The sequence below is a fragment of the Mya arenaria genome, chromosome 11 (assembly GCF_026914265.1).
Source record: "Mya arenaria isolate MELC-2E11 chromosome 11, ASM2691426v1".
NCBI classification, from domain to species: domain Eukaryota; kingdom Metazoa; phylum Mollusca; class Bivalvia; order Myida; family Myidae; genus Mya; species Mya arenaria.
In genome coordinates, this window is record NC_069132.1 from 71,270,343 (window position 1) to 71,283,843 (window position 13,501).

The 13,501-nt window shown below is 35.2% G+C and overlaps 1 protein-coding gene across 1 annotated transcript in view; it reads right to left on the reverse strand.

The window, feature by feature from the left end:
• The window catches only part of LOC128209422 (cell death regulator Aven-like), a 31,916-nt gene extending 18,827 nt beyond the window's left edge, over positions 1-13,089 (reverse strand). The window contains exon 1 of the mRNA XM_052913447.1: positions 12,885-13,089. Within this exon, the coding sequence (XP_052769407.1) occupies positions 12,885-13,043 (159 nt within the window). The 5' untranslated portion in view covers positions 13,044-13,089. The remainder of the gene's footprint in view (positions 1-12,884) is intronic.
• Between the last annotated feature and the right edge of the window lie 412 nt (positions 13,090-13,501).

Below are 13,501 nucleotides of genomic sequence, written 5' to 3' on the forward strand. Positions count from 1 at the left end.
TGACCTTTGAGGTAGGGACACGGGTCTTGCACGCGACACGTCGTCTTGGTATGTGGAACACATGTGGCAAGTTATTTTAAAATCTGTCCATACAAGAGAAAGTTACAGCCCAGACACGACAACCTAAACTCTATGTCCTTATATGCAGCACTCAATTGTGAATAAACACTAAGTGTGACCTTGACCTTTGAGGTAGGGACACGGGTCTTGCACGCGACACGTCGTCTTGGTATGTGGAACACATGTGGCAACTTATTTTAAAATCTGTCCATACAAGGGAAAGTAACAGCCCGGACACGACAACCTATACTCTATGTCCTTATATGCAGCACTCCATTGTAAATAAACACTAAGTGTGACCTTGACCTTTGAGGTAGGGACACGGGTCTTGCACGCGACACGTCGTCTTGGTATGTGGAACACATGTGGCAAGTTATTTTAAAATCTGTCCATACAAGGGAAAGTTACAGCCCGGACACCACAACCTATACTCTATGTCCTTATATGCAGCACTCCATTGTGAATAAACACTAAGTGTGACCTTGACCTTTGAGGTAGGGACACGGGTCTTGCACGCGACACGTCGTCTTGGTATGTGGTACACATGTGGCAAGTTATTTTAAAATCTGTTTATACAAGAGAAAGTTACAGACCGGACACGACAACCTATACTCTATGTCCTTATATGCAGCACTCCATTGTAAATAAACACTAAGTGTGACCTTGACCTTTGAGGTAGGGACACGAGTCTTGCACGCCACACGTCGTCTTGGTATGTGGAACACATGTGGCAAGTTATTTTAAAATCTGCCCATACAAGGGAGAGCTACAGAGCCGGACGGACGGACGGTGCGATTTTAATATGCCCACCTTCGGGGGCATAAAAATTGGAAATAATTGAAATTAGCATGATTAAAGTGATTGTTGAATGAAACTTTAACCAAAACACACAAGAAGAGTAAAAGAAAGGTTTTAAGACGTGTACAAGTGTTTAATTCAAAAGATTTCATTGAAAAAGTGTAAATTTTCTGTGCATCATTCTGACAGTTAACAGCTGATCTTAACTTCCGGTGCGGGTCAAGGACATAAACATGTAAACATAGACGAGGTTTGAACAGGGTTTTTAACATCTTTTCACCGATCAATTTGAGGAAGGAATAAGGTAATGCTTACGCTTTATTTTATTATATTTCTATGGCACAGAATGACAATTATTACCAGTTATAAATATGCGACGGAGTAAAAGGATTTCAACTAAAACAAAGGAACTGTTCCTGAATCAAGACCTAATACAAACTGAAACCAGTGAAAGTGTTAAACATAGTCATAATCAAAATGTTGAAAATAATAAACCTACATGTAGAAAAATTGAAATCAAATCAAAATCTGTTGTTAATGAAGAGAAAGCAGAGTCCCCACAGAGCTACTTAAAGTGGTCAAAAACAAAGTTGAAATCTGAAAACATTGTGTGTGCAGGTTGCCAGTTGGAAGAACCACCCCATCATTCAACAACAGAAACCAGCTGGATAAAGTGTGACTTTTTTTTGCAAGTGGTGGCACCTTCATTGTGCTGCACTTGATGCCTAGAGTGCGAGAGTGATTGAATTCATAAAGTATCCATGCGTTTACTGTGTAATTAATAGGTCACCCTGGCTGAGAAAAAACATATCTGACTGCAAGCCTGATGAGAATAATAACACAACCATTATTGATTTCTTTTTTCTTTTTGGAACTGCTAAAGTATAACAGTCCGTTTATTAGATAATAAAGGCAACAATGTCACAGGTAATAAAGTAATACATAGACAAAGATTTAAAAAAAGTATATACACTCAAAGTATCTATTGAATGTACTTAAGGTTTTTTATAAAGTCATTTAGGAATCGGTAATTGACATTTTGTATTCGTAGGTATGTTTCTAAAGCAATCAGATCGTAATATAAATAAGACAATATGTTTATGGGCTTCATTCTCCGGTCGCATATGAAGTATGTTTTATAAATACAGTAACATATTTGACTTAAAACAATATTCACACAGTTGTATTCTTTTTGGTGTATCTTATATCCTATTACAATATATTTGATATCATTAAACATTTTCTTTATACCACATTTTTTAAATAAGGCATTTATCGTCGACCAAACATTTGATAATGAAGAACAATGGATAAAAAAATGTTGATAATCTTCAACTTCCTTGCAACACATACACAGAGGACTGTCTCTCAATTTCCATGTAAATAAATTTAAGTTAGTCGCCACTAAATTATTTAATAATTTAATTTTGAATTGTTTAACTTTGTTGTCAACGATAGATTCATGAACTATATAATACCATGATTTCCACTCGATACTTTCTTGTACACGTTTATTCCAGTATCTATGGATATACGGTGTTTCGAAAATTTGCCGGACAAAGAGCTGATACATTTCCTTGTTTGTCATTTCGTTAATTAGTTTGTTCCCAAACCTTATTAAAAGTTTTGAATTGACATTAGTATTTATTGATTCATTTGATTTCACAGATATTTTCCATTGGATCGGAATGGCTTTTTTAACTATATTTAGTTCCGCTATCCAATTAGTTTTGTTTTTAAGTTTATCTAGAATCAGATTGGTGTCTATAGTGCCAGTATTTGAAAGTATGTCGTTTACGAATATTAAATCCGATTCAATCCAATTCTTAAACAGTAAGCTTTTATTATTATGTTTTATAAATTTATTGCCCCAGATAATTTCTTTTCTAATATCATAAAAGGTAGTGGGTATTTTAGTTTGGTTGGCATTCAGTTGTTTAAAATGAATCCACGTTGAAAGTAGTTGATTATAAAATTTGGTTAGTTTATATGTGATAGGTTGTAAAGATTTGATAGATTCTATGTTCATGTAAAAGATGAGGAAATTCTTTCCGAACTGGTCAAGCAGTACAGATGGTATAATTTTCCAGTTAGCATCAGTTTTGCTTATAAGATGTGTTGCCCATTTTAATTTCATAGTTTTAGAGAAAAGTCCAAAGTCTGGCATATCTAAACCACCCTCAAGTTTATTTCCAATAATTGTTGTGCGCTTTATTTTGTCTCTTTTTCCGTTCCATAAAAATTCGAAGATCATCGAGTTAATTGTCTTAATAATGAAATCGGGTGTAACTATATTTTGGGCTAAGTATACTAGTTTTGGAAAAAGTAATGACTTTATAACAGTTATCTTCCCAAAAAAGGTGAGTTTTCGTTTACTCCATGAATTAATAAGTTGTTTACATTTTTCGATTTTTTCAGTCCAACTTAAATTTACACATTTATCTTTATCATTGCCAAAGAAAACCCCCAGAGATTTTATGTACTCAGTTGTAAAATTAATACCATGAATCAATTTGATACTTTTGTATTTTGATCTACCTATCCAAAGACCATGCGTTTTTGTCCGATTAAGTTTAAGACCTGAATGTTTTCCAAAGGTATCTATTATTTCAAGAACAATAGGTATTTCATTTTGGTTTTTAAGAAATAATGTTGTGTCATCAGCAAGCTGTGTGACTTTTATATGTTTTTCCTGTATCTTTATACCTTCGTACATTTCACAACTTTTTAATTTCATTGATAGAACTTCAACAACTATTATAAAAAGCAAAGCAGATAGAGGACATCCTTGACGGACTCCACGATGTAGATAGAATGAGTCAGATATCCATCCATTATTTGAAATTTTTGATGTTATATTGCAGTAAAGGGTTTTAACCCATTTGATAAAAGATTCTTTAAAGCCAAATTTAGTCAAAATATTAAGCATGAACGGCCATTCAACTGTGTCAAAGGCTTTTTTAAAATCTAAAAATAGTATTGCTCCTTCTTGATTGAGAATATCAGTATAGTCTATTACGTCTTCTATTAATCTAATATTAAAACATATATTTCTATGTTTTATGTACCCTTGCTGATCAAGGCTTATAATACTCGGAAGAACCAATTGAAGACGATTTGCTAGAATTTTTGCTGCGAGTTTATAATCTATGTTTAAAAGAGATATCGGACGCCAATTCTCAAGATTTTCTGGATCGTCTTTTTTATACAGTAATGAAAACAAACCTTGTTTCTGAGTATAAGACAGTTCGCCTTTATTGTAACTTTCATTTAGTGCCAAAACTACTAAATTACCAATAATATCCCAAAAGGCTCTATAAAATTCGACAGTTAGACCATCTAGGCCAGGGCTTTTGTTTAGCTTCATGTCATTAAGAGCTGCTGTTGCTTCTTGGAGTTTTATTTTACCTTCGCATTTGTCGGCTAAATCAGATTTTAAAGTAGACTGAATGTTGATACTATTTAAATAATGCTCATATTCTACATTATCATTTAAAACACTTGTATATAAATCATTGTAAAATTTTACTTCTGCGTTTAATATTTCCTCAGTTTGAATGATTCTGTCTCCGTTTATTTTTAAGGAATTTATAACTTTTCTGCTTTGGCGAGATTTTTCTAGATTCAGAAATAATTTAGAATTAGTTTCGCCCTTTTCAATGAAGTCAACTTTAGAACGTAGTTGTGCACCTGCGGCTTTGTGTTTATATATATCATTTATTTCTGATTCAACTGAGTTAATTTGGCGTTTAGTGTCTTCATTTTGATTTTGAGTATCATACAGAAGTTTGAGTTCTTTTTCTAAAATGTTCAAATGGTTATGCTGTCTTCTTGAAAATTGTTTAGAGAATTCTATTGTTTTTTCCTTAATTTCAATTTTACAAAATTCCCATTTAACTTGCGGATTAATATTCATTTTGATTAATTGGGTAAGGAGAGTTTTAATTTTGCTTTGGTATTTTTTATTGTCGAGAAGGGAATTGTTGAATTTCCAATAACCCGGACCACGCGTATTTGGTATTTTTATTTTAAGTGAAATTGCCATATGGTCTGTTGTTTGTATAATTGCAGGTCGGATGTCAGCTGAGAATATTTGTGGCGTAAAATTATCGTCGATGAGCCAAAAATCTATTCTACTTTTCTCTATATCATGTTTTCGTCTCCATGTAAACTGGCTTTTATTTGCGTTAAATATTTTCCAAATATCACACAAATTGTACGTTTTTATCAGATTTGTTAAACTTTTAACTGTATCAACTTTGAAAGTTTGTAATTTTCTTATTCTATCATTTATGTTTAATGTATCGTTATGATCCCCGCCGATTATTTTTATACCGGAACTTTTCTCTGAAATTATATTTAATAAGTTGGAATAGAAAGTATTTCTTTTTTTTCTATTATTAGGCGAATATAAATTTAGTAGTGTGTATGTTAATCCTTGTATTTCAGTATTAAGTAAAATATATCGGCCGTTTTCGTCACATAATTGGTCTAATATGCTGTATTGAATATCTTTTTTTAATAATATAGAGCAGCCTTTACTATTTGATTCACCATGACTGTGTACTAGTACCCAATCATGAAACTCATCTTTAATAACATGTTCAATATCTAGTGTAAAGTGAGTTTCTTGTAGAAAAGCAATGTCAGCCTTTTGATTTTTGAGCCATTGAATTAAGCGCATACGTTTACCTCTATCTCTTAGACCTTGAACGTTAAGGGATATAAGATGAATTATGTGCTGTTGCATAGCAGAGATTTAGTTATCATGAAAATATAAATATTATATAAAAAAAGTTCGATGGTTAACTCCTTAATAAAACATTCTTATCATTTAAGAAAACGAAAGATAAGAAAGTTAAAGGAACCATACCTTTATCAATTCTAATACACCAAAGTAGGCTAAACTTCTATTGAAGTAAATAACGTGTGTATATAAATTGAACATCAGTATAATATTACAAACATATGATGCATTCGACAAAATATTAACGTAATAAATATATTGTACATCGATAGTTAGCAATAACAACCAACATCGTGGAAGTACCACAATAACTACAGAGTAAATGATCAAAGTAATGCTTGGCTGAGTAAACGGTACAATTGTTGGAAATTAAGGCAAAACAAAATAAGCGTGTGTTTCCCAAAACCGTCGGTGTTTAATATTACAAACTAATAAGTTATTTATGTCGATAGAAAACATTCGCCAGTGGTATAGCATTGTCATTTATTTAAGTTACAGGCATTTACACCAGTTTATTATTGAACTGTGTTTTTATATAAAATAGCGAAACCAGGGTTGTGCAATATATGTTTAAAACGACATGTAAGTTGTTTTAACGGCAATATTAGGGTGTGCAATATGAACTTTAAGATGAAAAAAACACCAGTTTCTTATTAAACTGTGTGTGGGTTTTTAATAAATTATATCTATTTAGGGTTGTGCAATATGTACAAACCATAACGACAACTCCGGATTGACTGGGCGTAAGTTCCGTATGTAAGCGTATTAACATTGCGAAACAAACAAAAGTAACGACGTATATCAAACAAAAGATAAACGTAGCTATGTTATACAACAACAATTTGATGCAACATAGATTGTTATGATAGAATACGCCTAACGCGTATGGATAAATCATATAAAATCGCAAATCAAAATCATAATCCATAAACAGGATAGTGTCAGTCATCGTAATATAGTGTGGTCCAAGAAAGAAAACAGTTATTTTTTCTTCTTTGACTTTTTGCCATTGTTTGTTTGTGATCGGTCGTGCATGATTTCTACAGGTGTGGGAGGCGACCTCTCCGGTGCATGGCCTACTTTTCCTTTGTTTGGAGTTGCGGTATTGTTTTCTGCACTCGACATGTTTATAAAGCGATCAATTGAGAGTTGACCGCTACAGCTACTGGACCTCGCATTTCTCGAGGATGCCGGTTTGTTTAGACTGGTATCCGATATGCGCCCTCTGTTAACCTGATCGGTGTCTTGTGGCTTTTGGGGGCTGCTGCCCTGACTTTGTGGCTTTGAGACTGATTCGGAATCCGATTCTTTTTCAGTTTCAGAGCCAGAATCAGAGTCATTTAAATCTGGACAGTCTGTTTGCTTGTGGCCAATATTTTTACAGTTCCTACACACCCAGTCGTTGGGACAGTCACTGAATTTGTGACCAATTTGCGTACATTTGGAGCAAATAATGTCGCTTTTGGTGCCAGTCAATTTGTTTTGACCGCTATGTAAGACACGGCCTTTAAATTGAGCGAATTCCATGAAACTAGGAAGAGGCTCATGAAGGGTCGACGCTTTAACAATCAAAAGTCTGTCGCCGGTGTCACAATTAGTGAGTTTGCCATCAATCCTTAGTTTCTCGCGAATGACACGAATTATTTCGATACCATGGAGCGTTAATTTTCTGGTTATTATCCCATCATCGGCTGACAGCGGGATATTTTTAACACGAACTCTGATTGTGTTTTCACCATCGAGTCTACCAGGATTTGTAGACAGTACACTGACAGTTTTACCCCTTATGGGCACCCCGTCGGACATCAATATTACTTTGTCCTCTAGACTATCGAGATATATTCTCCACATGGCACCAACTCTTTGTAGCCCACATATATGAGAAGCATTTACCTTTCGGCCTATTGCTTTATACAACTCTTCATGCTTTAACCATTCAGTTTGGGTCGGCTTTCTATTCCCAAATAGATCTCTCTCTCTGAGAAATACCAGAGGTACATCATGTCCGCCATTTAAACTCATGACTGTCTTATCAACCTCACTATAATTCGTGTTTTCGGCCATAACAAGATTGTTTCACATAAAACAAACAGTACCTTGAATTTTCCAAGTTGAAATAGTATCCTTTTAATCCAGTACACATAACATTTGATGCTAGATAGTTATTGTTTTATCAATATTTATACGGACCGAAATAAACACTGTCTTGACTGACATTATTGATTTCACTACGAAACATGAGCCTTCAAAACCTCCACTGAAAACACAAAATAAATCAAACTGTGGAAAATCACTAGAAGAAAAGAACAAAGGAAAAGAAACTCTTGGCAATATTGTTGCAGACCCTTCAAATATTCTGATTGTTGACAATATCCATGATCCTACATTATTCAGGTCATTCTCTGAAATTGAAAAACAGCTGTCCGAAAACAACATTGAAGGTGTGGACTTTGCCTATAGTTTGCCGAAAGGTGGTGTACTGCTGCAATTTGAAAACACTGAACAGAAAGAGAAGTGTATTAACTCTTGGCCGCTCAACGTGTTTGGCGAAGAAGAAGCTATTCATCCACCTGGTAACAGTGAAGACAGAACCCGGTACCTAAAAAAACATTGACCCAAGATTTTCAGAAAAACAAGTCCTTGCTGCATTACAAAAGAGAAATTGTGAAGTTGAAACTGCAAAAAGGTGTTTTCACAGACATAGTAACTATGGCAGGCCTATGCCTGTTATGAAACTCACATTTAAAACTTCAAAACATTTGAAACTTAATACTCAGACCAAATCAATATCAAGTTCAACAACAAAGAAGCCTACATAGAAGGAAAAAGACCAAAGAAAATAATCCGGTGCTTTAATTGCATGAGATTTGGACACATCAGTGCCAACTGTAGTTTTGACACTCGCTGTGAGAACTGTGGTGAAAACCACCCAATACAACAGTCCCAGAACAAAACACGCTGCGCCAACTGCCAAGAAAACCACAAAGCATATTCAAATTGTTGCAAAATTTACCAAGATAAATTGAAGAGTTGAAAATTACACATCTTATGTAACTAATCAACATGAAATTGATATCTCTGAATTGCCAATCATTTTCAACAGCTAAAAAAGACATAAACAATCTTAGAGAAAACTATAATTTAGATATTCTCTGCTTAACTGAAACCTGGGAAAGTCCAAATGACAACATAAAATTTAGAAATTGAAATGTGCTTCCAAAACCTAGAAAGGAAAGCAACCATGGGGGAGTGGCTATTCTTGCAAGACAAGCAGAAAACTTCATCATTGAGAGAAAACCAGAGCTTGAAAATGATAATGTTGAAGCTGTATGTGCAAAAATTACACTTAAAACAAACAAGAAGTATTACTTGTAGTTTCATACATTCCACCATCTAAAATAGAACAATTGACAATACTGATTGAAATGATGGACAAAATAAGTAGCTCCTTCCCAAATGTTATTATCACTGGAGACTTCAACGCAAAAAGCATGTTATGGGGAAACAAATTTGAAAATATGGCAGGCAGCATTCCAGAATAGTTCCTAGTATCAAGCCGATACATGTGTGTCAACGATGAACTACCAACTCGCAGAAACTGTGACAGTGTAATTGACTTGGTCAAACACTTCATCATGAAAATGTACGATCAGATCATGTGACACTGTATATGGAACTTGACACCGATGATGTTGCAGAGAATCAAAATGAAAGGATTAAGAAGATGAGGGTTAAGAAAACAAATTGGGAAAAATGGGATGAAATAACAAGCATTAAATTCAATGAATGGAATAAAGTGCAACATACAGATGAAACAACAGAATCAGTATATGAGTCATTCATAGAAACTTTCAATGCCTGTGTTAAAGCCTGTGTTCCTGAGGAAAATATTGTGAGAAGAACAAGAATGAGAAAACCACCATGGACAAATGAAGTTGTCAAAAAAGCAAAAAATGAGTTAAATGCTGCAAAAAAACACTTCAAGCGACGAAAAACAATGTCTATCTTGAAAGCCCTCCAAAACAAAGAAAAAGAGTATGAAAACATATGCGAACGGCAAAACAAGAGTGGGTCAACAAGACTTGTGATAGTATTGACAAATGCCAAAACCCAAAACAGAAATGGACTGCTTTTCACAAACTATAAATCTTATCAACAAAATGATGGAAGTACAATTTTACCCTTGTACAACAAAGCCAATGTTCCTGTGTTTGACAACAAAGCAAAGAGCACAATCCTCGCAGAAACTTTCTTTGGTGGTGAACACATAAAAAATGAAGAATTTGATGACACATTTAAGAGAAAAATTGACACAGAACTTCACAACTTAGAAACTACCAACAAATCCATTTCAGAGCCTGACAACTTTTTGAATAAACCAATATCACTGGATGAAGTAGAAGCCTCACTTCAAAACCTAGAAGATGGAAAAGCCACTGGGATTGACAATATTCATTCAGATCTGCTGACGAGATATAATACCCCCTTGCTGATTGCAATCCACACATTGTTTCAAAATTCATTCATGACAGGGAGACTACCTCAAGCATGGAAAATAGCCAAAGTCAAGTTTTTACAAAAGCAAGGTAAAACATCATATCACCAGGCAGAAGCATATCGACCAATAAGCCTTACAAGTATCCTGGGAAAATGCCTAGAAAGAATAATAAACAAACGGCTGTACAGCTTTGTAGAGCATACATTTATCCTTGATGAAGAACAAGAAGGATTCAGGGAAAGAAGAGGTACAACCCATGCACTCCTCAGACTTGTTGAAGATGCAACTGGTGGAATGAACCAAGGGGAGCTGACAGTTGCTGTGTCTCTTGATATGGAAAAGGCTTTCGACACAGTGTAGAGAGAGGGGCTTCTGGTCAAAATGGGCAGATTAGGTATACAGGGAAAGATATGGACTTGGATAGGAGACTTTCTACGAGACAGGGAGGCTTGTTGCTGTGTAGGGAATACTAATGGAAAGATGATGGAGACATCAATAGGACTACCACAAGGATCTGTCTTATCTCCCTTACTTTTTAATATTTACCTTAGTGATATGTTTAAAGAGGTGACAAGCTCAAAGGTGAAGTTTGCTGATGATGGAGCAATTTGGAAGACAGGTAAAAACCAAAGTGAAATAAAAGCATCACTTCAACATGACCTTGATCAAGTGACACAATGGACAAAAAAATGGAGAATGAAATTGAACACTGATAGACAGAATACATAATTTTCACACAGGAACCAGAAGAAAAGAACCTTGGATTACACCTCAACAAAATGGAATTGAAACAAGTCAGTAAGACCAAGCTGCTTGGAGTGCTACTGGACAAACAACTAACATTTGAAAATCACTTGAGCCAAGTAGAAATCAAATCAACAAGAGCAGTTAACTCCTTAATGAACGTTGCAAAGTCCGAGAAAATCAGCCCAGATAACATGACAAGACTATACAAGAGCCTGGTAGTGCCTTACATGGAATATGCATCTCCTGTATGGCAATCAGGCAAAACAGTTAAAACACTAGACAAGGTCCAGAGAAAGGGTCTCAGCATTTGTCTTGGTGCTGTACACTCAGCCAGCTTAGGTCTTGAGATTCAAGCAAATATACCTCCAATAGATCTGAGACTTGAAGAAATTGCCATCAGAGAATGTTCAAAGATAATGGCCAAACCAGACACATCCCTGATAAAACAGACTTTAAGCATGGGTGAAAAGAAGACAAATCAAATAAAACAGCCAACACCAATTACAAAAATGCTACAACAAGTTACAGACATGAAATTACTGACTGACATAAACATAAATTCAATCGAACCAGAAGCATTCTACTTAGAAGGGTACAACCAAGTAGAAGACGGCCAGAATACTGGAACAACCTAGGTTCCTCAAAAACAAGAAATCTAGCACAACAAGAAGCTGTCAAAAAGATTATTTCACAAATTATTGCAGAAGATGAAGTGAACACTGTAATTGCATTCACAGATGGGTCGTGCTTAGGAAATCCAGGGCCATGTGGAGCAGGAGCCTGCATATACTTCAATAATCAGGAAAGAGTAGACTTGAGCCAGCCAGTTGCTAAGAGTGCTTTAATACTGGTTGGAGAATTGGTGGCAATAAAAAAGACTCTACAGTGCATTATTGATGAAGCAAAGAAGAAGCAAATACAAAATGTAAGGATACTAACAGACAGTCAAACCTCAGCTGGAATTCTAACTTTAGTGTGGTCCGTCTCTTCTCACAAAAGCTTGATCTCTGAAATTCAAAACCTTCTGCAATCTTGTAAACAATCAAACATGCATGTAGAAATTTCTTGGACACCAGGCCATGCTGACATTCAAGGAAATGAGGTAGCTGATATGCTGGCCAAAAAAGCTGCAAAAGAGGCTGAGCTGCTGGATGAGGATCTGATGACAGCAGTTTCCCAAGGCGACATCAAATCTGCAGCAAGAAATGCGCTATACATTAAATGGGCAAGACCATGGGACATTTCATAGAAAGCAAGAACACTATATTCCAACCGCCGCTCTGTTAAACAGAAGACAATCTCATTCAACTCCCTTCAAAACCAACGCATTCTCCTACAGCTTCAGAGTGGGCACTGCAAATTGAATGAGCACCTCCACACAATTGAGTCAAAAAATCACCCTGGTGTTTATGTGGAGAACCTGAACCCGGTTCCCGTTCGCGCGTAAAGTTGAAAAGCGCATGCCCGGTACGGCCGGTGTGCATGGTCAAAATTACTGGCGAAAATCTGTGAGTCGGTAAATAAACAGTATTCTTGGGAGAGTTATCAAAGAAATTTGCGAAAACGCTATTAGTTTGTGCTAGTTGAGCGATTGCACCTTGGAGATAACTTCCTTCTGAACATGCATGCGATGTATACATTTGTTTTATTGAAAAAATCTTGTAGATCTGAGCTCGTTTCCATACGTCTCAATCCGAAATCCGCTAACCTTCATAACTTGTGAATGATAAAGATATTGTATGAAATTTTAAAATCTTTAATATGTAAAAATAAACGACAAAAAGTGGATTATTTGTTTATTATGTGTATCATCGAGTACTAAAACTCATTTTTTATGATTCTCAGTCCAAGAGATCACCCTAGGGACCAAATTGCTCGAATCAGGTTGCTCGACTGGCAAAAATGCAGTCCAAATACCAAGTAACTGTGGTTAAAAGTAATTAAGTTTAACACCCGTGTAAAGTCAAAGATATAAGAAAATGTAGGCGGAAAATGTATCATCCCAAATTTTAATCCGAATTGCTCAACACTTACAACTTTTGTTTCCCGTTTCAGTTCCTCCTTACAGTCTAAGTTGGCTGACTTGACGTCTTTCTTTGACGAATTATTACTCTTAAACTTAGATTCATCTGAAATGTTATGTTTTTGTTTGTACTGTGCATTTTTTCGCTTTTTGTGTTCGTCAGGTCGCATTTTACACGCCAAAAATATTGGTCGGAACCGGTATGACAACGCTGCAGGGGGGTATGACGGCGCAGTATGAAATGCATACAACAAAGAAATAGAGTAATGCATACAACATAGGCAAAGAAGGGTTTTCACATTTGCATACAACATTCACAAAGAAGGATGTTGAGAAACGCATACAATATAGAATATGAGCAAAAATATTGACATTGAAATATAATTGTTTAAATCAATAAATTAGTATGTTTATGAGATTAGTCAAGTGAAAAATAGCTTATTCACTTTATTTTTGAATTTTGCTTTTAAAACTAAAACATAATTGATTTGTTTTTCAAACTTCTTGTTTTGTTTGAATAGGGAAAAGAACCTTATATGAAATCATTAAAATTGGTTTAATAGCTTGAAGGAAACAAAAAGTTTATGAAAACTTTGCAATTGGATGAAATAAAGATTGTATTCATTGT